Raw genomic sequence first — 26,683 nt, 5'->3', positions numbered from 1 at the left:
GCTTGGAGAGGGCCATGCTCCTGTCTGAAGTTCATGTATGCTATCTGCAGCACAAAAGGATTCAGACAGGATGCTTCAAACCCTGGATGGAGTGTGAGGCAGGTAATGTCTTCTGGGGGATCTAGGGTTTGGACAAGGGTCCAATAGGCGTCGACCTCCCTACAGCACACACTCTCCACTGCTGATGGCATAGCCTCACATCTACCACACAAGCACCTGTTAAACAAAATGCGCTAAGATAAACTCACTCTCCTTCCCTCCTTGTAGCTCTAGTGGTTGGTGTAAGACCTTGTAAGAAACGACATGTAGACTACCTACTTACTTCCTAAAGCTTATGTAAATATGCACAGTAAAAAGACGACCCCCCCACACACACACACACACACATTTATGCACAGTATAGGCTGTCAATTAGATGCATTTATCTGCATGCCTTACACCCAGTATCCCTCCACGTGACAATAAAATATCCTTGTAACAATGACTATATTTACATGAACAGCATATTCCCGTCCTAACCGGAACACTAACTGCTTTCATACATGTACTCCGCAGTACATGCGAGCTCATTTACATAATGTCCGTCGGAAATACTAGGAGGGGAATAGTATAACAGCCGGCTAAGTTCGGAATTCCAGCTGGCCGGTTATGTTGTTCAGATATACGGCCCAAACGCTTGACATCTGCAGAAGCAGAACATGCGGACACCTAGGTCTGAAAGCAGCTACTGATTAAAAAAATCAGCTAGCAATTTCTACAAAATGTCACGATAAACTATGTTGTGCAGAAATGCACAGCTTTTCCATCCCTGTCCAGACTAGCTGACCGTCACAGATGTAAGCTAACGTTATAGCCTACAGCATTCATTAGAATCTGGGATCTAAACTCAACATTTTAAGACACATGTTGCATATGGTGACAATCTACATGGATGCTTGAAAAACAACAAAGTCGACAGCAATATTGCAAAATATGATTTATTAAAGATGCAATGTGATAAACATGGAGACAACGTTAGCCACAATTAGCTATAGCCTGTGGTCACTCACCAAGACACCTGCCCAATTCTCCACCGATTCTCCTCACACCACAACTCTATCTCTCTCCTCTGTCCATTTACCCTTCCCCTTAACTCTGCCTGACCCCTCTCTTGCCTAGGTGGCTCATAATTATACGGCAATGGCCCATCGTAAGAGTTTACATTAACCCCTACTGCAACCTCTTCACTGTCTGACTCCATTACGAAGAGATGAGATTTACCGGCCGTTGCGTCACTTCCGATCAGAGCGTTTTTGACAGCGGAAGTAATTTTACTCACACTTTCTTTTTAAAAACTTTTTTCATGCACATTTATGATTAATTTCTTCACGCAAATCGAGTTCCTACACTATTTATCTACACGTTCATTCACAGGGATCTTCAACTTGAAAGATGGACTTTAAAACGTTTTTAAGGCATAATTTGGTTGTTGACTATAGTAGTGTTGATGATGAAACATGTTGAGTTAGGCTAGCGCTTTTTGTCCCTCTCTGGTATTATAGTGTTTCAAGATGGCGGAACGACAGATCATTGGCAGAGGTCATTTTACACCCATGAGGACATATTTTATGAATACAGACAATGATTTTAGCTAATAAAATAAAAAATTTTCAACGAGCGAATCTACACATGAGAGGCCTTCAGAAGTCATAACTTCAGGGGTCAACGGCTTAGGCCCATTGGTTTAGGTATTTGTAAAAATCAAATACTGTATTACACTTTTCAAAGTTACAATAAAAAGACCTGTTGTGTTCTGACACAAGGCCATTAACTTGTTTTTATAAATGTATTTTGCTTATTTCTACAAATATCGACCTGAAAAATGAAAATCAGAAAAAAAAACGAAAAAAAACGATGTTTTAAAATACCATGATAATGTTTAGTTTAGATGTTGATGACTAAGCTTCTGGCATATAGTGCAACCACGCAACAAGAAATCTAATATTGGTGTAATCTTTGCGAGGTCTCACTCACGACGCACAACTTTGTAAATAAAATAAAATAAAATATTATGTAAGTCATTGTACTGTAATTTAACCATATTGTATTGATTAATATTATGGCTTCATGTTGATTTAAAGTTTTTAATTGTTATTAACTAATACCTTTATCTTTTAACATCTGGCACAAAATGAAAGAGATGTATTATTTAAAAAAAAAAAAAAAGGAATGTTCACAATCACTATGTGTCAAAAACAGTATGTGTGTAAATAGTTGTGCAAAGTTCCACACCCTATGGACTAACTTTAAAAAACAAAACAAAAATACACATAAATAAATATATATAACATACACAAATCATTTCTTAACTAAGCAACTGTTTCTTAAATTATCAGACACTCACCGCACTGATGTTAAAGGAGAACTCCGGTCAATTTTAACATTGAGCTCATTTGTTTGTACATTTGGAGTGCTGTCAATACAGAGAACAACGACAAAAATCAGTGTTGCCTACACCGAGTTATTCTATTTTTAAAATTTGCACCCTGTTGACTTCAATGGGGCAAGTACTAAACCTGCTTTTAGCCTCTTAACATCCTTGATGTGTCATTACAAGTGCACAGAAAATGTGAGTGATTCCTTCTGAGTGAACACGAGTGAATCTGACTGCAGTAGATGTGAAAGATATGTATAAAAATGATGTTATTTAAGCCAGTGCAAATACCTGTTTACATCCTGTTTTTCGGTTGAAGTCCAAAGTAGGCGATTGCCGAGTTCACGCGCGTGATCATAGGTAACTAAACCTATGCGCGTGAACTCGGCAATCTTGCACTTGTAATGACACATCAAGGATGTTAAGAGCCTAAAAGCAGGTTTAGTACTTGCCCCATTGAAGTCAACAGGGTGCAAATTTTAAAAATAGAATAACTCGGTGTAGGCAACACCGATTTTTGTCGTTGTTCTCTGTATTGACAGCACTCCAAATGTACAAAAAAATGAGCTCAATGTTAAAATTGACCGGAGTTCTCCTTTAACATCACCATATATTGTGTTTTCTAACATGATTGTAGTAACTATTGTCCCACCATTCTTCTGGGCAATTGTTAAGTTAAGCTGATTAGGGTTCTGAATTAATGGCTGTCCGAATGATGTAGAAATATTATCAGAGGTGGAAAGAGTACTGAAAATTTGTACTCAAGTACAAGTACCGTTACATTGCTGAAATAATACTCAATTACAAGTAAAAGTACTGGTGTCAAAAAAGTAATTAAGTAAAAGTACAAATTACTCTTCTCAAAAACTACTCAGAGTACTAGTTACTAATTACTTTTTAGCTGGCGATAGTTAATGCATTACCAATAAAAATATTCAACAAAATCATAGATTTATGTAGAAAATAGCTACTTTTAACACGTTTTTACCTTATTGTCAAAGGACATTAATTAGTGGATACTGGAATTTCTAACTTCAATATGACACCTTGAAATATGTCAATATTCAGTAGGCCTAGCCTATAATTTTTAATACCATCGGGAAAACTACTACATACTAAATATTTTAATATCTACATTTTTGTCCATCCATTTTGTCAAGGCAATCATTATTTTCAAGCATTGAAAAGCACAACACTCATTGTAACAGTAATCTATTTGAATGGAAAAGTTTAATTCAAGTCTTCTGAAGAGACACGTCCACTTTATAAGGTGAGATTTTAATTTAGGCTTTTGTTTACATATTTAAACATTGATCAATAACCATTACAATAATCTAATATTTACTCACTCAGTGTATTTGTCTAGCTCACACACAGCACAAGGAAGCTTGATTTCAATTCAAACTGAATTTAATTTGCAAAAAGACTAGATTTTTCATAACTTTTGACAGCGTTTAATTCAAGAGCATGGAGAGATTGGAGCTGGACGTCATTTGAGTCTGCAGTGAGAACCACTTGGAGAGATTCGCGATTGCACATGATATGACCAAGCGGCAACCTCCCCGTCTCTCTCTTGAAACCAACACGGAAGTGAGTTAAACTGCAATTCGTTGACTGGCCGCTTGAGGCTGTTGTCAGAAGTGAGTCAAATCTGTATCTCCTCCATGTTAAAATGCCAAATTTTACAGCAGAAAAAAACGTGTTTAAAGCCTGGTGTCTGTATGTGGATTTGGTCTATACAGCTCATTTTGCCCTTCATAACAACTGTGAGGGGGGTGAATTATTTTATAACTCGTCCGTTTAGTTGATTAATATTTAAATTTAAGGGTGTGGCCAAGCTACTTGAGTGACAGATGGATTGCCGCTGTCAGTGCTAGCTGTTTGTCTGCTGTTACTAGCCGTCACTTCACCTCAGCAATGTTAGCTGCTGAACTTGCCATCTCTGCAGTGTTTGTGCTTTTTTTCGGGATTATTATTTTATAGTATTAGTAATTTAATACTTGGGTAACGTTACAAAGCCCACGTCTTTGGATTCCGTCGTTATCGTTCGAGAGAAAAACCAGAGCTGTATTTAAGTTGTTTTCCTTTGTGAACATGCACTAATGGATGTCTGGCAATTTCGTTGCTTTTTGGGGTTTTCAAATTTAAAACGTCAATAAATGCTCGTTCGTTCTGCTCTCACGGAACAGATTGATTATAATATGCTTATGTAAGTTACCGTCAGATGAAATCATGCAGGCGTCGGCGCTTTCTCCGTCCGTGCAATAAATGCACATGAATGAGCGCGGATTTTCTAGGGCATTTACTTGCACTTCAAAGGCAATATATCTATGGTTTAACGGTTAAACCATAACCCATTTGAGAGACGGCCAACATCAGAATTTAAAATGGACTGAATAAGCTCTCTATGAACTTGAGCGATGCCGCGCTGACGGACCATGAAAGAGTGACTGACATGTATGCACATAAATCACCTTCATACACAAACACTCTCGAAGTAATACACAGTCTCACTTGTAGCCATGTCTTTTAACTATTATAATATTTCGAAGGGCAAAAATAGGAACGTTTAATTGGCTTTACATCATCAGCTAACTCGATCACGTCGAGCTAGGTGATTTCCATAGACTGTGGTGATTTCAGATAGCCATAGCCAAGCTCCTCAGCTCCACTCACGCCCCGCCTGTTTGCCTATTTTCTGTTATCCGGGAGTGACGCAAAGCCAAGATGGCGACGGCCGGCTCCGCCTACTTTAGGCTTCAAAAATGCTCTTCAGAAACCTACGGGTGACGTCACGGACACTACGTCCATATTTTTTTACAGTCTATGGATATGACACACAGTCCGAGAGCGCACACTCAATATCCGAGTCCAGTTCATTCGTATATTTGAGAGCTCGCGTCCAGTTTTCTGCGATTACATGAATGTGCCCTCGCGTTATAATATTGTTCGTGACATTTGCCATTAAAATATGCCATAGAAACTTGCAGGTATTAATAAAATTATGCGTAATAGGCCTACCTGCAATCCCGCGCTGAGAGGAGGCGGGTGTGTCAAACTCGCTGTCGTTGAGATGAGAGAATGAGAACGCGCAGCTGGTAAAATATAGATATTTTGACAATACTACTATGTAGTTTGTTGCTCCAAACTTTCAGTCCAGCCATTAATCACTCTGAGCTCCTCGCCTCCTTCATGATCAGCTCTTCCAAACCTGCTGCGACTGCGGCGGCTTTCATTCAGTCCAAATATCAGGGGTTTTATTGGTCCGTTTACGATCGAATATTTTTATTGGCTACCGAAATGCCATTCAAAGATTTGAATATCAATTCAAATTGTACTCAGTAACGAAATGTGATTTTACAAGTAGCGAAGTAGATTACTTAGCTTAATATGTACTTGAGTACAAGTAAAATTACAGATTTAAAAATATACTCAAAAAAGTACAAGTACCCAAAAAAACTACTTAATTACAGTAACGTGAGTAGTTGTAATTCGTTACTTCCACCTCTGAATATTATGCTGTCGTCGTTGTGGAAGGTTGTTAGGCTGTTGATTTGTCATGTTTCCAGAATGTGTTTGAACGCTCAGCGTTTGAACGTCACCATCTGTTATAAAAATTAACAATTAAATACACAACCAAAAACCATGTAAACATTATAGTAAAGCTTATTGAAGATTGAGAAACATATTGACTACTAACAAAGTAAATTATACAACTTTTCCTATGTTTGATATTCTTTTTTCTGATTTTTTTTCACTATGGACTTGATCCTTTTTAATGCTGTTTTCTCTCCATATTTATTCTGTAGTTCCTCTACTGTGTCTTCCAACCTCCCTGTTGTTCTTCTCCAGCTGTGTTAACCAAAGACAAACAGTTAGAAGAATAAAATGTATGTACAATAGCAAAAATAAAGTTGGTCATTAGTTGTTAGGGTTAGATACACCTGTAGACACATTCATACACCCGTTCGCCTGTTTTCATTTAGCATACACCAGAGTTCAAACATTCACTTTTTCAAAGGCCGAATGATTACGCGGTCAAAATTTCTCTTTTTAACATAAGAGTTAAAAAATGTACATGAGTCACGACGCATTGCATTATGCACCTGACCTGCCGGCTGATGAAATATTTATTACATCAAGAAAACATGAATACAACACACTGCACTTGGATGAATACATTTATTAGATTTATTTAATAATATTACCAGTTCCATATTATCTTTTATTAAAAAATAAGGCAATAAATGATTTTATTTTTTAAATTTGACTGCATTCTTGCCCATTTCTAAATGTTTACTTTTTGATTTATGAATTATAACAGACTGATGGGAAAAACATTATTTTGCTGTTACTTTATTAAAATTTGTTTTATTATTCAACTATTTCTTTCTTTTTGTTAGTTTTTATTAGTTGTAATTTTATATAAACATTTAACTTTTAAAATAAAGGTTTTACAACAACATCACCATCTTCTGTTATATTTGGGCCTCCATGCTCATCTATTTACAGTATATGATATTGGTGAAGGGGGCCTACATAAATATTTTTTAGGGGACCCCCGTATTCTCTAGCTACGGCCCTGTTCACAGGAGCCGCTGAGAGCGAGTTCCAACTGATAACGGTCATAAAGTGCAAGATAAGGTGCAAGTAGCTAAACTAATCATTTCATATTTGGCAGCTGTTTTTAGAAATGTTAAACAACGACAAAAATAATCAGTCAGACTAATCAACTTTTTTCTAATTTCACCATTTTGAACTTAAAATAGGCCTATATAATACATGTGATTTAATGTGAGAGGAGAAGAAACGCATAACAGCCATTTTCATCATATTAGGCATAAGATTAATAATGAATGTGTACATATTGTGAATTAATTTAATAAACATATTTACCTAACATCCATAGCCTTCAGTAGATTAAGGCTAGACAAAGTTCCTTTTTAACTCTGCCCCCTGCTCTAGTTAGAACTCTGTAGCGCTTAAAAGTGTGGGGCTCAAAAATAAGTGTCATTTGGAACTCTTTTATCAAAAAATATGTTGATCATGATTAAAAACTTCAGTGCCCTTCGAAGGAACCATTTTAGATAGTTTGGCATGCATGGGATTGTGTGTCCATAGGCTGGTGAGAGAGAAATACATTCTACAATGATATAAAAAATATAAAATATGCCTTCATTAAATGCCTATTTTTTATTCTATTCTTTAATCCACACATAAAATAGTTCACTGCCTCACTCCTACACACTGACACACACACACACACACACACATCGCATCGTAAGCGCATAATATCACCTGCTCAAGTACTTCTTGATGAGTTTCTTCTGTATTAAACAGCGAATCTTCTCAGTCAGATCGTCGCAAGATCTCAGGAATCCTCTCACACTGCTCGTGTTCACGTGCTCCATCGCTGCACTTTTGTGCGGCTGTGTGTGACTCTAACGATTCAAACTTCCATAAAGCGCACCAAAACAGCAGCGCGGAGATGTGACGCCACGTGTCGAGCCGGCGCTCGTAAAAAGCACATCTTTGTATTTCTTCTGAAACAACCTGTTTTGAAATTGTTTAACAATTTTAACATCACTAGCGCAACACTTATCGTATTGCCGGGTGTGATTGTAATGTTTTGTATGGCGTTTTCTTTATACTCTCCCCCGGATATCTGTTTCCTACAGTTAGCTGTAATGTTAGTGAGCTCTAGGTCTTCTCTTTGTTCATATACGACAGTATTCGCATGAATTAGCTTGATTTGATAAAAATGATGGTTTAAACCATCATCTTCACGTGAGACATTTACATTATATTGTTATTATACCGTCCTAGTTTTTAAATAGCGCTAAAATGTATATTTTATATTTTAACCCTTTATGCGGATATAGAATGCCGCACGAGGTTCTCTGACATATCTTATCGTGTAAAACATCTATGTAGATCTATCTATGTTTTTAAAAATGCCTCGAAACAAGGACGCCTCTTTCTATAAGCGACCCTCAAAATCTGTGCATACAACAAAACACATGTATGTGTATGATGATTTATCAGAAAATTACTTTTGTTTGAAGAAAAACTTAAATCAGCTGGTGCTTGATAACTATCGAAGTTATTAAACACCCATGAATTCGGTAATGATCCGTTTAATGTGATATGGATATCACGTTTTAATCTTAACTCAATACATTTGAATGCGCTAAAGGACTATGAACTTTAATATTTGGTAAAATTAACTAAAGCCTGCGCAAAATGTTTGTTGCGAACAATTCACCTATGTTGGGGCCAGGGGCGGACCCCAGTCGTTGTCATGATAAATATTTCAGGACATCGCATGCTCTAGCTCTACTCTAGCTCTGCTAGCCACAGACTGCTGTGCTACTGCTGTGCCATCCGCATCGGATTCAAGGAACAGTCGGGACTATTCTGCACGAAATAAAAGACAAACCATTCATCGCCCCTAAGCTAGAAGAAATCAGGGGGAGACTTCTGGACAAACGCTGCACGGAAATCGTCAACGACGTCGTTGATCTCTGGGAAGGTCTTTCAATCGTGAATGGCGAGTGACCAAAACCCCAGCAGCATGGCTGCTGCCAGTACAAACATTTTGCGCAGGCTTTAGTTAATTTTACCAAATATTAAAGTTCATAGTCCTTTAGCGCATTCAAATGTATTGAGTTAAGATTAAAACGTGATATCCATATCGCATTAAACGGATCATTACCGAATTCATGGGTGTTTAATAACTTCGATAGTTATCAAGCACCAGCTGATTTAAGTTTTTCTTCAAACAAAAGTAATTTTCTGATAAATCATCGTACACATACATGTGTTTTGTTGTATGCACAGATTTTGAGGGTCGCTTATAGAAAGAGGCGTCCTTGTTTCGAGGCATTTTTAAAAACATAGATAGATCTACATAGATGTTTTACACGATAAGATATGTCAGAGAACCTCGTGCGGCATTCTATATCCGCATAAAGGGTTAAAATATAAAATATACATTTTAGCGCTATTTAAAAACTAGGACGGTATAATAACAATATAATGTAAATGTCTCACGTGAAGATGATGGTTTAAACCATCATTTTTATCAAATCAAGCTAATTCATGCGAATACTGTCGTATATGAACAAAGAGAAGACCTAGAGCTCACTAACATTACAGCTAACTGTAGGAAACAGATATCCGGGGGAGAGTATAAAGAAAACGCCATACAAAACATTACAATCACACCCGGCAATACGATAAGTGTTGCGCTAGTGATGTTAAAATTGTTAAACAATTTCAAAACAGGTTGTTTCAGAAGAAATACAAAGATGTGCTTTTTACGAGCGCCCGCTCGACACGTGGCGTCACATCTCCGCGCTGCTGTTTTGGTGCGCTTTATGGAAGTTTGAATCGTTAGAGTCACACACAGCCGCACAAAAGTGCAGCGATGGAGCACGTGAACACGAGCAGTGTGAGAGGATTCCTGAGATCTTGCGACGATCTGACTGAGAAGATTCGCTGTTTAATACAGAAGAAACTCATCAAGAAGTACTTGAGCAGGTGATATTATGCGCTTACGATGCGATGTGTGTGTGTGTGTGTGTGTCAGTGTGTAGGAGTGAGGCAGTGAACTATTTTATGTGTGGATTAAAGAATAGAATAAAAAATAGGCATTTAATGAAGGCATATTTTATATTTTTTATATCATTGTAGAATGTATTTCTCTCTCACCAGCCTATGGACACACAATCCCATGCATGCCAAACTATCTAAAATGGTTCCTTCGAAGGGCACTGAAGTTTTTAATCATGATCAACATATTTTTTGATAAAAGAGTTCCAAATGACACTTATTTTTGAGCCCCACACTTTTAAGCGCTACAGAGTTCTAACTAGAGCAGGGGGCAGAGTTAAAAAGGAACTTTGTCTAGCCTTAATTTACTGAAGGCTATGGATGTTAGGTAAATATGTTTATTAAATTAATTCACAATATGTACACATTCATTATTAATCTTATGCCTAATATGATGAAAATGGCTGTTATGCGTTTCTTCTCCTCTCACATTAAATCACATGTATTATATAGGCCTATTTTAAGTTCAAAATGGTGAAATTAGAAAAAAGTTGATTAGTCTGACTGATTATTTTTGTCGTTGTTTAACATTTCTAAAAACAGCTGCCAAATATGAAATGATTAGTTTAGCTACTTGCACCTTATCTTGCACTTTATGACCGTTATCAGTTGGAACTCGCTCTCAGCGGCTCCTGTGAACAGGGCCGTAGCTAGAGAATACGGGGGTCCCCTAAAAAATATTTATGTAGGCCCCCTTCACCAATATCATATACTGTAAATAGATGAGCATGGAGGCCCAAATATAACAGAAGATGGTGATGTTGTTGTAAAACCTTTATTTTAAAAGTTAAATGTTTATATAAAATTACAACTAATAAAAACTAACAAAAAGAAAGAAATAGTTGAATAATAAAACAAATTTTAATAAAGTAACAGCAAAATAATGTTTTTCCCATCAGTCTGTTATAATTCATAAATCAAAAAGTAAACATTTAGAAATGGGCAAGAATGCAGTCAAATTTAAAAAATAAAATCATTTATTGCCTTATTTTTTAATAAAGATAATATGGAACTGGTAATATTATTAAATAAATCTAATAAATGTATTCATCCAAGTGCAGTGTGTTGTATTCATGTTTTCTTGATGTAATAAATATTTCATCAGCCGGCAGGTCAGGTGCATAATGCAATGCGTCGTGACTCATGTACATTTTTTAACTCTTATGTTAAAAAGAGAAATTTTGACCGCGTAATCATTCGGCCTTTGAAAAAGTGAATGTTTGAACTCTGGTGTATGCTAAATGAAAACAGGCGAACGGGTGTATGAATGTGTCTACAGGTGTATCTAACCCTAACAACTAATGACCAACTTTATTTTTGCTATTGTACATACATTTTATTCTTCTAACTGTTTGTCTTTGGTTAACACAGCTGGAGAAGAACAACAGGGAGGTTGGAAGACACAGTAGAGGAACTACAGAATAAATATGGAGAGAAAACAGCATTAAAAAGGATCAAGTCCATAGTGAAAAAAAATCAGAAAAAAGTATATCAATCGTAGGAAAAGTTGTATAATTTACTTTGTTAGTAGTCAATATGTTTCTCAATCTTCAATAAGCTTTACTATAATGTTTACATGGTTTTTGGTTGTGTATTTAATTGTTAATTTTTATAACAGATGGTGACGTTCAAACGCTGAGCGTTCAAACACATTCTGGAAACATGACAAATCAACAGCCTAACAACCTTCCACAACGACGACAGCATAATATTTCTACATCATTCGGACAGCCATTAATTCAGAACCCTAATCAGCTTAACTTAACAATTGCCCAGAAGAATGGTGGGACAATAGTTACTACAATCATGTTAGAAAACACAATATATGGTGATGTTAAAGGAGAACTCCGGTCAATTTTAACATTGAGCTCATTTTTTTGTACATTTGGAGTGCTGTCAATACAGAGAACAACGACAAAAATCGGTGTTGCCTACACCGAGTTATTCTATTTTTAAAATTTGCACCCTGTTGACTTCAATGGGGCAAGTACTAAACCTGCTTTTAGGCTCTTAACATCCTTGATGTGTCATTACAAGTGCACAGAAAATGTGAGTGATTCCTTCTGAGTGAGCACGAGTGAATCTGACTGCAGTAGATGTGAAAGATATGTATAAAAATGATGTTATTTAAGCCAGCGCAAATACCTGTTTACATCCTGTTTTTCGGTTGAAGTCCAAAGTAGTCGATTGCCGAGTTCACGCGCATAGGTTTAGTTACCTATGATCAGGCGCGTGAACTCGGCAATCGACTACGTTTCACCCTGTGTGTTTCCACACTGATTAAGGATAGTTCGGGAGATGCAAGTAAAAATGATCTTATACGATCTTATACTTATACTTTGAATTAAGACGAGTAAAATTAAATATTCGCTCAAGACCAACTTTACTTATGCCGTGTCAGTGATTTTCCAAATGATACAACTTAGTCTAAATAAGAGCAATGTGGAGTCCTCGGATTTCTTAAAAACAACACAACAACAAAACTTTGACAACATGTTGTATGGACAAAAGATCTAAGATGCCCAAGCACAGTTTTTCAACAATCTAAAGTTTTTGAACAGACGCTGTTTAGTAAAAATAATACATAAGTCTTCTTAGAAGATAAATAGAAGATATGAATGTATTCAAACTTTAAAGATTTGATTTAAACAGTCTTTTAATTTTAAAAGATCATATTTAAACTTTTACGATTATGTTTTGAAATAAATTCAGAAAGATGACGGCACGCTAATTTACCGGAACCTGTCACAGACACACGTACGCGCGCGCACACACACACACACACAAATAGGGCAAACTTTCTGTCAGAACCACATGATCAAAGACTAGCAAGGACAATAGGGCAAACCATAACAACATATGCCGGAAAGACACCGGAAGACCAACCTGTCAAAAACTCATGATCGACGGATGGGCAGGGTCAGTAGGTCAAAACTAACTGTCAAAACCACATGATCGACGGATAGGGAGGGTCAATAGGTCAATCCATAACAATACAGGCCGGAAGGTCAACCGGAAGGGCAATGACAACCGGAAGCCATCAGTCATTTTGACACATGCCATAGCATATATACTACTATAAGTAAATGATGACGTGTGCTGACCTGTACGAGCAGACTTCGTGTGACCGTGTCAATGCGTCCTCTCTCCGGGACGCTCACAATCTCATTGTCACACACAGTCTGGGACGCCTCTGCCTCTGCACTGACTGTAATATTCAAGACTCCTACAACACAAGACATACGTGAATATACAACTGAGAAACAGACGCGTTTCCATTACCCTTCAAATTGAGCAAATTGAAAATTACAAATTAAGTTTCCCATTGTAAACACGTCCGTTTCGGAAAAAAACATTTTTATGCACGCATGAGGTGGTTTTTCAGGCAATTCGAAAAAGGAATTTTTCGCAAACTAATGGAAACAGTTTTTTCACATTTACAGGTGACCTGAACTTATTCTTCACACGATCATTCACAGTTCCTCTGTAGCCACGTTTCCATTATGATTTGTGCAAAACTTTTGCGGTATTTTCTAAATACTAATATTTTCTTTTGTAAAATTGATGGCGTTTAAATTAACCGATGTTATGCGACTAAAACATAATTTTTTCATCTTGCGAGAAGCCAAAATCATGGTGACGGATGTTGGTAGGTTTACGTATATCGCAGCCACTGCACTAGCCATTATTTTTAATCAAAGGAGACGTAGACGTGTTATCCAAGCTTTAATGGCAAGGAAAGCCCCTTATACTTAGGAGCGAAATATTTAGCAATATATTCCTTTTTCGAACAGCCTGAAAAACCCACTCATGCGAGCATAAAAACATTTTATTTTCAATGGAAAATGGTCTTTCTCTTTTTAATGGGTGTATTTTCAATTCGCATTTTCAATTCGTGCAATTTGAAGGGTAATGGAAACGCGGTGAAATTCCATGTTTAACATTTACATTAACATCTTCCCTTGCCAATAATGCTTGGATAACACGTCTACGTCTCCTTCGATTAAAAACAATGGCTAGTGCGGTGGCTGCGATATATGTAAAACTACCAACATCCGTTGCAATGATTTTTGGAATGACTTATTCGTTAGAGGGAAAAATAACGTTTTAGTCGCATAACATCGGTAAACGGAAACGCCATCATTTTGCACTGTAGAAAAAACATTGCAAAAGTTTTGTGCAAATCTGCAATGAAAAGGCGGCTACTGATTCAGACTGGAAAACTCACCAAGAACAGAGGGAGTGAGGATCCATTTAAAGGTTTTTCTTCCATTAGCACATAGACAGGATGAATACTGATCATCAGAGGAGGCTTTGAGAGTGTAGTCTGAGGAAGGAGCTGGAGTCACTTTAACCTGTCAATCAAACACACATGATTAGTGGCATATTTTATATGATTTGGTCATCATACTGCGTCTGAAATCTCACCATGATGCACTTGGACAGAAAGTTGAAGACAGTGGCCTTCAGCTCAAAGATCTCCCCGCGGATGATGGAGTAAGGCAGAGAGAGCTCTAGGAAGAAGGGCTGGAAAACTGTCAGCTGAGCAGGAGGAGCCAGACCCAGACCTTCAGAGGACAGGCAGAAGGCCTCCGTCTCCCAAGAGGTGATGGTGTCAGGAACCGTGACAGGAACCTGAGCTGATCCAGAGTCCCTGTGGAGGAATTACAACAATAGGCATATTTGATTCTGACTCAGCCATTTTTCCTGTAATAAATGACAATATTCAGCACACAGATGATGAAAAAACTGGATTAAGAATCTGCAATGCAAGCAAGGTATTTTCTGTCCTGTGGGCAAGAAGGGTGGATATGATGTATTAAAGATAAATATGATGTTAAATGTACTGATTATGCTTTAAATACCCCACTTCAGCAAGTTCCCAGATCCACGTTTCTGGAAAGACAGTTCGAATCGTCACTGCTGGAGAACCAGGTGTTTCAAACTCTTCTCTAAAATTTGGGTGAGGCGCAGGCCCTCTACTGTAATAAACTGGAAAAAAAGTGATATTTTATAGTTTTAAGTGATATGTATGTGAAGAGTACGTCAAAATGATCTATTCCATATCCAGTCATAAGTAAATAGAAAATTTAAGGTAGATCATTATTTTAATACACATATTTTCACGTTTCAGTTTATTTAGTTTAATTTTAGTTTTAGAATTTAGGATCTATAAACAAAAGTTATATAGTTTTTTTTAGTTGAGTTTATCTTACCAATATTATCACTTGATTCAAAGTTCACTAACCCCACATCTCTATATTGTGGAATTGTGTGAAAATTTTACAAATTGAATATATTTGATTTTTTTAAATATATTTCATAACAAGCACAAACATATTAAAACATTACAGCTTGGACTGTACATGTACCTACCCATCTCGCACAGAGGGAGCTCCACAAACAAATTTGTTGCCATCTTCAATCCCACTTTCTGCCAAATGGCAATGATGAACCACAATAAAAGTCATGAAAATACAAATTACTTTTAAATGTCAGTATAATCATGAAGGTTTTTTATGCATTTACTTACACATGTGCAGTATATACTCTCCCAATCATTATCTACTGCACTGCCACACATATAATCCAACTGTTACCTTTAAGGATTCATAAGTGAATCTTTGGATTTGGTTTATCCAAAAACGCTTAAACGGACACTCGTCATCTTCAACAGTCCTAGGGTAATTTGACCATGATTGCACTGGCAGCAGGTTGAAGATCTGTGACGGGACCATGTTCACACACTATCAGTATGATTTCTAAATAATACATGTATTTCCAACGAAAATGTATTTCCAATTTGGTGAGAAAGAATGAAGATTAATGCTAGATTTCCTGAAATCAAAATGTCAGCTGATGGATCATAGCAGAAATAAGTAAACTCTGTTATCATTAGATTCCCACTGTAGTTTCCCACTATGAAGAGACACATTTACTCATCACTGAATCTTAAAGCATCTAGACCTTGTCAGTATCCAGACGTTCTCCTGACTTCAGGATCAGGACGCTCTGATCTACAGCACTGAGGCCACACAGTGAACCAGGCTGAGCTGAGAGCTGGAGAGTGTTTCTCTCACCGGGAACTGCTTTAGCAGGAGAAAACTGCAGAGATACCTGTGACATACAGGGAATAGGATTTATTTTAGAAATGAGTCAGTAATACAGTTTAAAGAGGCTCATTTCTAAAGCTGCAATGCATACCTTGTTTTTGAAACACTTTTCAATGTTGAAATCTTTGCTACTGGCCACAACCGTTTCACTGGGCAGAAAAACACAGTACGCCAGAATCTGCATTACAGGAGACAGATCTGCACTAATAGACAGTTTGAACGACATTGAGCCCCTTGCTCCATCAGAAATCTTCACTTCAATCTTCTCATATCCATGATGAACAATTACTCCTCTGGACAAGACCTGAAACAGACAGATGACACTCAGATAACAAACTGACTAGTGCAGCCAAATAATACTGTTAAACAAAACCATCTCTGTGATAATGTACATACTGCACATGTTCTCACCATATAGACGATGTCAGTTTTGAAGTTTTTAATTGTCTCTCCAACAAAATAATACTTGATGGTGACAGTAAACTCAGAGTCACACTTTAATGGTTGTTCAGTATTCTCTATAATCAGTTCACTTCGTGATGGGGTGCGTGGAGTGGCAGGTTGGATGATATGGACTGTTATTTTATCAGCAATGATGTAAGGCGTGTCGTCGTGTCCAAAACCACGGACCTCTTGATAGACACTTGCCTAGATTACAAAAAATCTGAAATAACTCCTGTAACTAAACTCTTCATGCAATACAAAAGAAAATTAAGTGAACACAAAATATCTTACTATTAGAACAATATGCCTTTTAGAATGACTGGATGTATTAAGAGAGAAGTTGGCCAGTCCATCGCTGTCTGTAGTGAGATTTAGGAGCAGTTTTGTGGACAAAGTTTCTCCATACTCCATAAAACTCCATATGGACTCCATAAGATAAACCTTTTTGTTTTGAATTGGTGCACCTTTGAAATTTGAGAGTTTTATCTGTTGAAAATAAGATTTTGAAGGAATCAGTTAAGGAATAATTCCGTACATCAATGGTGTTAAACTGAGACAAACGGATTTTAGACTTACTTTTCCTTCAATAACTGATCCGTGTTCATATGTTTTGGACAGGTCAGTAAATGTGACTTTACCAATTTCATAAGTGAGAGATACAGATTTAGATTTTGTCATGGTGATCTCTGTAAATAGTCAAAACACCTACATAAATACTTATTCAAATAAAAGTAAAATGTCAAAAATGAGAAATTCAAGAAATGTAGGTAAGAGAGATCTGACCAAATTGAACAGCTCACCTGTTCCTTCTTCTGTAACCATTGCCTCAACGTGAAGAAAATTCTGCATCACATGCTGTGGATACCTGTGGAACCTACGATCTTCTACCAGTGTGACGTTAAAAAAGACTGATGCATCTAAGGTATGGATGGCACAGCCTGTCTGTTTTATCTAATTATAATGAATGAACACAAACATAACTATTAACTGATGAGTGGTTTAATGAGATAAATGGAGGAAAGATAATGTACTGCGTTTCAACTGACATACCTCAATGGTTTCCTCTAAACACGCTTTGGGATAGAAAATGTAGCGCTTTATTTTAGGGCACACTTTCACCCGTGATTTACCAGGTACAGGCTGTCCATAAGTGTATCTGTGAAAAAGGTACAAGCAACTGATCTGCAGCCCAGGGTTGAGTTAAGAAACTAATGTATTAGGATGGGGGGTTAAAGTAAGAAACTGACCCAACACTGTAAAAAAAATCCCGTAGTTTTTACGGAAAAAAACTGGCAGCTGGGGTTACCAGAACAATTCCGTAAAATATACAACAAAACAGTAATTGCTTTTACCGAATAACATGTACATTTTACAGTTTAAACCAGCATATAACACACTGGAGTTCTGTTATATTTACTGGTTTAAACTGTAAAATGTACATGCTATTCTGAACAACATGTCAATTTTACAGTATAATCCAGTAAATATAACAGTACATTTCAGTAATATGATATAATGTTAATATACCGTCCTATTGAAGTATTAATATCTGTTTTGTACACTGATAACCAGCAGTGAAACAGCAGTGATGAGAGTCACATGATCAATCAAAGCTCAACACAAGCAGTTCTTCCACAAGAAAGTTAATACTAATATATATAGAAGCTGCACAGTGTCATTCACACAAACATTAAACACCATCATGGTAACACATGAAATTTTAAAAATGCAATAAACATTAATTTAACAACATTAAATGTAACATAAACCCCTAATGTACATAACTGATTAGAAAAAACGAAGAAAATTATGAAGAAACAAACATAGTTATTTCAACAAAAATACATCAAATGTGAAGTGTCACAGGGAATTGTGGGAATGTCAATTTACGGTTTTTCACTGTAAATTATACAATGAGTTGTTTTTCACTTTCAAAAACTGTAAATTTAACGGTATGTTACAGTAAAATTACATTAAATGTACCGTTAGATCTATCACAGTTATTTACCGTATATAGTACGGAAACTTTCTGTTAACCAATTAACAGTTTTTCACTGTAGCATTTTTACAGTCTTTTACCGTTAAAATTACGATCATTTTTTACAGTGAAGAGTTAAAAAAATAATAATACAATTAACAATTAAATGAAAGTGTGAATGGAAGAGCACGTTGCTTTTTTAATGCAGGAAATAAAAAGAAACCACTCACTTTCCGCAAACCTCAATTATCAGTTCCTCTTCTTCAACACTTAATTCATTTGGGCTTTTTACAGTAACTTCAAACTTAGGCAAAACTAGAAGTCATAGGCAGAAATCAGAGTTATTAGTACTCAATTTATATTTTAAAAATTAAAATACAAACATATTATTGAAACTCTTCCCATGCAAAACTACAAATTGTCTGTTCCCTTTCAAGAGAACTTGAGCTGTGTCATAAGTTACGACACTATGGGAACACCTCTGCATGATTGCGTCTTGAAGCACGTGTGAAATCAGTCCAATGGTGTGGCAGAACATCATAGGCGGGAGACATCATGACCTGGAAGGTATAAAGCACCCCTGAACCAAACAATGTCAGCTTCTGTTTCTTCAGCAAGCGGTCTGTGTTACTCCATCTGTCATATTTGGGGTTGTGTGCCTATATATCAATATATATTTCCTCTCTCAGGATCAGGAAGCACGCTCTGGGGTTTCTTCCGCCCTGATTTAGTACTTGTTTATTTAGATACTCATTTATTTAATAATTTCATTGATTTTATCACGGGGAATGACGTGTGCAAAATCTAAATCTCTGTCCATCATTTTTCGAAAAATTATTGATAAAGGAAATTTTCGCACAATATTGGAAATATTTACATTTTAAACCATGAAGGTGAGTCAGTGGATATCACACAAGCAATGTGCATACTTTGCTCTAGAGTTATGGTGGTGAAGAAGTCTCAAATCCCAGTCAATTAATTACTACGGAAAGTGAAAGAAAAAACATTTGACACTGAATTAACGGTCCATATTCTTTCAGAGACGAGGAGAGCTGAATCTACTTCAACGTGCTGATAATGGTATATAGGCCTAGGCTAACTGTCTTAATTTATTTTCTTAATATTTCTCTTGTGGCCCATACGTAATGAAAAAATTAGAGAGAAGTATTTTGTTTTAATCAAATTGTTTTTTAAATGAGGAGTAAGCTAATCTAACTATCTAACTTTATTTTCCTCGCAGCTCTTTGGGGTTATGCACTATAACATTTTTGCGGGGAAATCCTCTTCTGATCATCGTCTATCAGTGCATCAGCGCACTGCATCTATCAACTGAGCATCATCTATCGGCACAACCTGGCACGGTGGTTTTTGTGGGGCCCTCCAACAAGCGCCTGCGTGCTTGTCTGCTGCGCCACTGGTTGATGCCTAAGGTGGAGCAGATGCTTTTGAGCGATCTTTCCCCTGATTCAGCATCATCCCTCAAGGCCCCGACCTAGGCTTATGCAGCAGTCTGGAGGTTAAAGAAGGCTAAAAAGCAGGTGGTGGCATTCCAGCAGGTCTTCCCTTGTCGATCAAAGGTCTCAAAAGGCTTCTGGGCGGAAGCAGCCAAAGGCACGCTCAAGCTCTTCTGAAGGGGGGAACAAAAACAGAAAGTGTTGTTTCTCGTGCCCTGCCGCAGAAAGAATGGGGGCAGGGTAAGCACTCAAAGCCTCAACCTGGAAAAGATAAAATGGATCTGAGGAATGTCATCATTACAAGGAAGGCTTCAGCTAAGAGGCTCTAACGCCAGTGTCAGACCTCTGAGGGCTGGCCCTTTCGAGGAGAAGTGGTTCACACCTCATCATACGGTGCCCACTTCTCTCCAGTGCCCTCAGGGGGCCGTTCTGCCAACCCAACTAGTCAGTATCCCAGTGTACATCTGGGAACGTAGCGAAATGTAGTACAGAATTCAGATTTGTTCTCGTTCTCCTCACAGGGTTTCACAGGGTTCTGCCCACTATTGTGGGTCCAGAGAAGTCTCTGGTTATGGAACAAGATGAGGGACCTTTCTTAGGGAAGGGGGCCATAGAACGTGTTCCCCACCAGAATCCGGATTTTACAGCCGGTATTTCATTGTTCCAAAAAAGAATGTCCAATTTATTTGCACCATGTAAATCGTGCGGCCAAAAGCTAAAGTTCAAAATGTTCCCCGCCAAATTGTGACTATAATCAGTACAGAGGACTGGTTTGTCATGATAGAACTCAAAAATGCATACTTCCACATATCCATCCTTCAAAACCACAGGAAGTTCCTCAGGTTTGCTTTAGGGGGCAAAATGTTCCAGTACAGGGTTCTTCCTTTTGGCTAGCACTGTCAGCTTGCACTTTCAAGAAAGGCGTGGATGTTGCACTGGCTCCTCTGCGACTCCAGGGCATTCGCGTGTTGAATTACATCGACGATTGGTTGATACTAGCTCATTCAGAGCACATGGCGTTTTAACATCGAAATGTTGTCCTCGCTCATATGAAAGAGCAAGGGTTGAGGTAGAACGCAAAGAAGAGTGTTCTTTCTCCAGTACAGAGAACCACCTTTTTGGAGGATTCTGTGATGATGCAGGCACGTTTCTCTCCTGCACACATAATCCTCTCAGCATTAAAAGAGCTGAGGCCAGTCACGCACTGTCAAACAGTTTCAAAGATTGTTGGCAGCAGCAGCCAACATCATACATTTTGGCCTGTTGTAGATGAGACCCCTGCAGTGGTGGCTCAAGACCAGGGGATTTTCCCTGAGGGGCAATCCATTCCACATGATCAAGGTTACAAGAAGATGTCTTTGTTCCTTGACGATGTGGAGGAAACCCTGGTTCTTGTCCAAAGGCCCAGTGTTATGACTTACTTGTCGTCACGTGATACTTATGACAGATACTTCTCTCAAATGTTGGGGAGCGGTCCAGGAGGGCCACTCATCCCAGGGTCTGTTGAAGTGCATTTTCTGATCTACAGGGGACATGTTCTTGTCCATTTAGACAACACATCGGTGGTTGCTTAGGTTGAGACAAAGGCTGAGGCCCGAGGAATGGAGACTTTACCCCGAGGTGGTGAGTCTTCTATTGAGGAGGAAGAGAAGTGGAAGAGGACATATTAGTGTCATCCAGCCCCACTAGTGTTGAATACCATTATGCCTGTATGCATTTCCCCCGATCGCTCTGCTTTCGGGAATTATGGAGAGGTTGCCGGGAGGGTGCCCATCTACTGTTGGTGGCTCCTCTTTGGCCAACTCACATCTGGTTTTTGGACTTGATATCCCTCCTCTATGGCTCCCTTAAGGAGATTCCGATCAGGAGGGACCTTCTGTGTCAGGCTGGGGCTAAATATTTAACCCCCATCCAGAGGTATGAAAGTTGTGCGTTTGAGTCATAGAGTCATTGACCAACTCATAGAGGCTGGTTTCACAACGGAGGATTAGACCCAGTTAACTGCCCGGTTGGTACATTGCTAGAGTTTCCGCACAAGTGTTTCTCTACAGGATTATCCCCTTCTACACTTAAGGTTTATTTGGCCCTTTTTACCACACTCCTTTGAGTGGTGTATCCTTGAAAAGAGACCCATTATTATCTTGTTTCCTCCGTGGAACCTTGTGGATTAGGCCTGCAGGCCTTCTGTCCTCCGCCCAGACCAGGAGAAATTAAATGTGCTTTGCTTGGTTAGGGCGCTTGATGCTTACGTCCACAGAGCTGCCGTGTGGCGTAAATCTGATCAACTCTTTGAATGCTTTGGGTCGCAGAAAGGCGTACCCAGCATCTAAGCAGAGAATGAGTAAGTGAGTTGTCGAGGTTATCTCTCTTGCTTATGAATTGGCCGGTCAGCCTTCTCCCTTGGCTGTCCAGACACATTCTACTAGGAGTGTGGCGGCTTCTAAAGCCTTGCTCTCTGGGGCCTCTCTTCATGACGTATGGGCTGCAGCGGGCTGGTCCTCTCCGCACACATTCGTCAGGTTCTATGACCTTAACCTGGGCACCACCCCTTGCTTCCAGGTGCTTCAGTCTTAGTTGCGCTCCAGATATTATTCACACTAGACAAGCACTGGTCAGTATGGCATAGTAGGTATTAACATTCCCATAGTATTGTAACTTACAACGCAAAGCCAGTTCCCTTGAAAGGGAATGCCTCGGTTACGACTGTAACCTCGGTTCCCTGAAGAGGGAACGAGATGTTTCATTGCTCCGCCATAACTTATTTCACTTACTTACTTCATGACTTACTTCAGCCTATCAGAAGCTGACATTGTTTGGTTCAGGGGTGCTTGTGATGTCACCCCCCCATGATGTTCTGCCACACCATTGGACTGATTTTACATGTGCTTCAAGACACAATAATGCAAAGGCGTTCCCATAGTGTCGTAACTTACGATGCAGCGTCTTGTTCCCTCTTCGAGAAACCAAGGTTACAGTCATAACGAGTCTTTTTTATGACTTACCATATTGTTTCACTTCAAAATCATGTGAGATCATCCAGTCACCAATAAAAGCCTTCAGTTTGTACATGCCTTGACGGGCCTCTGGGTTTAATTCATAAGAACGCTGCAAAATCCACCTTGTTGAAGATACATTTGTCCATTGGCCAATCCAGTTACCTTTACTGTCCTGTTTAATAGCAAAGACACAGTGCAGATATTTCAGCTACACATATCCTGACTATCAATGTAGAACTATATAATTACCCTACTGAAAATACAATAATTGCAAATATAACCGAATTTCTAGTGTTAATCAGATTTAAAAGGTGTGTTTGTTATGACTGCACAGAAGGTTTTGTGTTCTTACCTCAAGAACCACTGTACTATACTGTGAAAGAGCAAATAGTAATTAAAGATCAAAAGCCAAAAATGTGTTAATTTATTAAACATGTTTTCAACAATGCAAGAGAAAATAAAGATGCAAGATAAACACATCATCAGACCTGCTGATCAAGGGGTGCAAAGTTTGTATCCATGGTAACAACTCTGAAGTTCACTGTAAAATAGAAATGTGTATTAGAAAACTTGTGTATCTTATGTAAGGTACAATTGCTTACAATCATATTTCTCTCCTGTAAATTACCAAACTGTGTGTGAACCGTATTAAGTGTCAAATACAGGACTGACAACTGTATTCTGCTGCTGGGTGAATGTGTATTTTGAGCCAAATTCAACTAGCTGTCACAGCTGCCTGTTTTAGCCATAATGGTGCAAAAATGTCTGACAATTTGCTCCAGCTGACCAGTTAGAATCGAGTAGGCCTATCCCAGACAGCTATGAGGTTTATTACATGTAACGATTTATATCAGGGGTGTCAAACTCCTGGAGGGCTTCAGAGTTTAGTCCAAACCCTGTTGATTTCAAAACCTGATCAGGTACATTTAATAATTAGGGTTAAAGCTAAACTCTGCAGGGCTGTGGGCTCTCCAAGAACACCCCTAATCTATTGTATCCATAGATTTCATATCAAATAAAGTCACACAGATACTGATATCAGTATCGATATCATATTTGTAATTACAGTATTTAGGCTGAACATGTTTGAAAGTGAGGGGATTGCTCAAATGCACACTAGATGACCATTCTCGTGTTTCAAAGCTGTTAGAATTCAAAGCTACTCATCCTTAATATCTGCTTTTCTTGTCTTTTCATTTGCTCCTCTTTTTGTTTGTAAATCCATTAAACTGTTAACTTCATACTTTTTTACCATCTGCTGGTTTTTGCAACATTTGTAATCTTTGACCTATGCTCATTGCCTGATCATAGTGTGCTTTACTTATATGTGCTACATCAGCTGTGATCAGGGTTTAGATGTCAGTGACACCAGCATTGTTTACTGAGCTTTAGCCTTTGAGACATTCACAGCTCACCTGTCTGTCCTGGAGTATAGATGGGTTTATCAGTCTGGATAAAAGTCAGAGGATGAACTTGAACATGCTTGAACATGACTTTTCTCTCTTCAGTTATCCTGAAAGTCTCTCCCTGAAGTTCAACCTTCATTTTCTGCACTGATTCTGCCTTGACCAGAGGAGCCTGATGAGAAATAATTTCCTGTATTCACAACCTGCCACAAAAACTAGATGCATTATGATGAAACATCATTGATAATATTCATTATGTGCATGTTTTGATGGCAGACCTTGAAGTTAAAGCAGCGATGAAACTCTTCCTCAGCTTTCTCCTGCAGCAGTAATGTGCTCTGGACACCATGAACCAGATGAATGTTCATGACAAGGCTTTCATTGGGCTTGAGAAGGGTCGCACACAGTTTGGCCTCAGATCCAGACTTGATCACTGCGGGAAACGTCACCATGAAATATCTGTCCAGAGAAAATGATCATACAATATTGCCTGAGTGGTTAGATGTAATAAGAAAAATAAAACATAAACTGGGAGGGAAAATAATACAGTTAATTTACTATGGATCAATTATATGAAAAGTGTGAATTTGTATGTTTATTCAGAGCAATATTGCTCTTAAAAATACACTGTCAGTAATTATAAATAATTGTGTGCCTTAAGTTGTCTTTCAAACAGTAAACCTCTACTGTGCAACACAGATCGGTTAGATAAATACAGGAGAAATCATCAAGACTTACAAAATGACTAGTGGTATATTAATAATTTATCCTCAGCAAAAACTGTTAAAAACTTACGGCCCTGATGTTTGTCCATTGACACAGATCAGGAGGAAAGAGAGCAGAAGGAGCCCTTTCCAACAGCAGCCAATATTCAGAGTCATGATGACGAGCGATCATCCACGGTATGAGATGAACTGGACCGTCTCTTTTAAAGGGACTCTCATGCTAAAGGAGGTCCTTCAAAACATGTGTATTGATCATCTGATTAATGATTCAACCATGTAGGCACTGCAGTTCAAAAACCACCTGTGCTAAATTAGATCTACTAAAGCCTTAAAAATACTTTTGCAACAAATATTAAAAATAGTAGTCTAGCATGTAGTAAAAGTCAAGTCACCTTTATTTATATAGCTCATTTTACAATACAGTTTGTTTCAAATCAGCTTTACAATGAGAACAGGAAAATAATGCAATGTTTGTTTCGGCTGTACAGCAGAAAATAGCGTCACAGTCCAGTTTAAGCAAGTTCAGTGATGGTTCATTTTTGTTTTTAAAAAAGTTATTAATTTAGGTAATTTATACGATGGCAAACCAATGGACGAGTTTGGGTTTGGCGGTTGCCTGGAGAACGGTACTTGCCTGACTGCATTGTGCCAAGTCTAAAGTTTGGTGGAGGGGGGATAATGGCGTGGGGTTGTTTTTCAGGGGTTGGGATTGGCCGCTTAGTTCCAGTGAAAGGAACTCTTAATGCTTCAGCACACTAAGACATTTTGGACAATTTCATGCTCCCAACTTTGTGGGAACAGTTTAGGAATGGCCCCTTCCGGTTCAAACATGACTGCGCACCAGTGCTCAAAGCAAGGTCCATAAAGACATGGATGAGCGAGTTTAGTGTGGAGGAACATGACTGGCCTGCACAGAGTCCTGACCTCATCCCGATAGAACGCCTTTGGGATGAATTAGAGGGGAGACTGCGAGCCAGGCCTTCTCGTCCAACATCAGTGCCTGACCTCACAAATGCGCTTCTAGAAGAATGGTCAAAAAATTCCCATAAACACACTCCTAAACCTTGTGGAAAGCCTTCCCAGAAGCTATGATAGCTGCAAAGGGTGGGCCAACTCCATCTTAAACCCTACGGATTAAGAATGGGATATCACTAAAGTTCATGTGCATGTAAAGGCAGACGTCCCAAAACTTTTGGCAATATAGCACTCTTCTGAACAAACTATACACAGAAAAAAACAGGCAACTGACCTGTGTCCTGGAACCAATCAATACTGAAATCAAGGGTCAACAATCCCCTACACCCACTCAGTGAGAGTGAGAGAGTTACAGTAAATGTTTGTTTATATATGCAAATCCCTCGACCCCTTCCTAATATGGTGTCTGAAAAGATTTTATCATTAAAATAAGTAAGTCAAGTAAATCTTTTAGATGAGCAATTAAACAATACATATATTTACTTGAGATCCTACACCATGATGAAGATTTACCATATTTGTTTTTCTGCCTGTTGTTTGTAACATTGTAGACTTCCCGATATAT

At 38.3% G+C, this 26,683-nt stretch overlaps 1 protein-coding gene across 1 annotated transcript in view; it reads right to left on the bottom strand.

Annotated features, from left to right (window-relative positions):
• The window catches only part of LOC307167641 (alpha-2-macroglobulin-like), a 50,193-nt gene extending 24,840 nt beyond the window's left edge, over positions 1 to 25,353 (bottom strand). The window contains exons 1-20 of the mRNA XM_079886901.1: positions 25,214 to 25,353; positions 24,697 to 24,877; positions 24,428 to 24,590; positions 23,501 to 23,553; positions 23,365 to 23,385; positions 23,019 to 23,184; positions 18,793 to 18,877; positions 17,635 to 17,740; positions 17,385 to 17,535; positions 17,161 to 17,270; positions 16,876 to 17,070; positions 16,552 to 16,788; positions 16,232 to 16,444; positions 15,995 to 16,144; positions 15,628 to 15,750; positions 15,404 to 15,461; positions 14,893 to 15,019; positions 14,456 to 14,681; positions 14,256 to 14,382; positions 13,132 to 13,253 (exon numbers count right to left, since the gene is read on the bottom strand). Coding sequence (XP_079743027.1) covers positions 13,132 to 13,253; positions 14,256 to 14,382; positions 14,456 to 14,681; positions 14,893 to 15,019; positions 15,404 to 15,461; positions 15,628 to 15,750; positions 15,995 to 16,144; positions 16,232 to 16,444; positions 16,552 to 16,788; positions 16,876 to 17,070; positions 17,161 to 17,270; positions 17,385 to 17,535; positions 17,635 to 17,740; positions 18,793 to 18,877; positions 23,019 to 23,184; positions 23,365 to 23,385; positions 23,501 to 23,553; positions 24,428 to 24,590; positions 24,697 to 24,877; positions 25,214 to 25,299 — 2,700 coding nt within the window. The 5' untranslated portion in view covers positions 25,300 to 25,353. The remainder of the gene's footprint in view (positions 1 to 13,131; positions 13,254 to 14,255; positions 14,383 to 14,455; positions 14,682 to 14,892; positions 15,020 to 15,403; positions 15,462 to 15,627; positions 15,751 to 15,994; positions 16,145 to 16,231; positions 16,445 to 16,551; positions 16,789 to 16,875; positions 17,071 to 17,160; positions 17,271 to 17,384; positions 17,536 to 17,634; positions 17,741 to 18,792; positions 18,878 to 23,018; positions 23,185 to 23,364; positions 23,386 to 23,500; positions 23,554 to 24,427; positions 24,591 to 24,696; positions 24,878 to 25,213) is intronic.
• Between the last annotated feature and the right edge of the window lie 1,330 nt (positions 25,354 to 26,683).

Source organism: Squalius cephalus (genome assembly GCF_949319135.1).
Source record: "Squalius cephalus genome assembly, chromosome: 11".
Classification (NCBI taxonomy): Eukaryota; Metazoa; Chordata; class Actinopteri; order Cypriniformes; family Leuciscidae; genus Squalius; species Squalius cephalus.
This window is presented reverse-complemented; position numbering and strand designations above follow the sequence as displayed.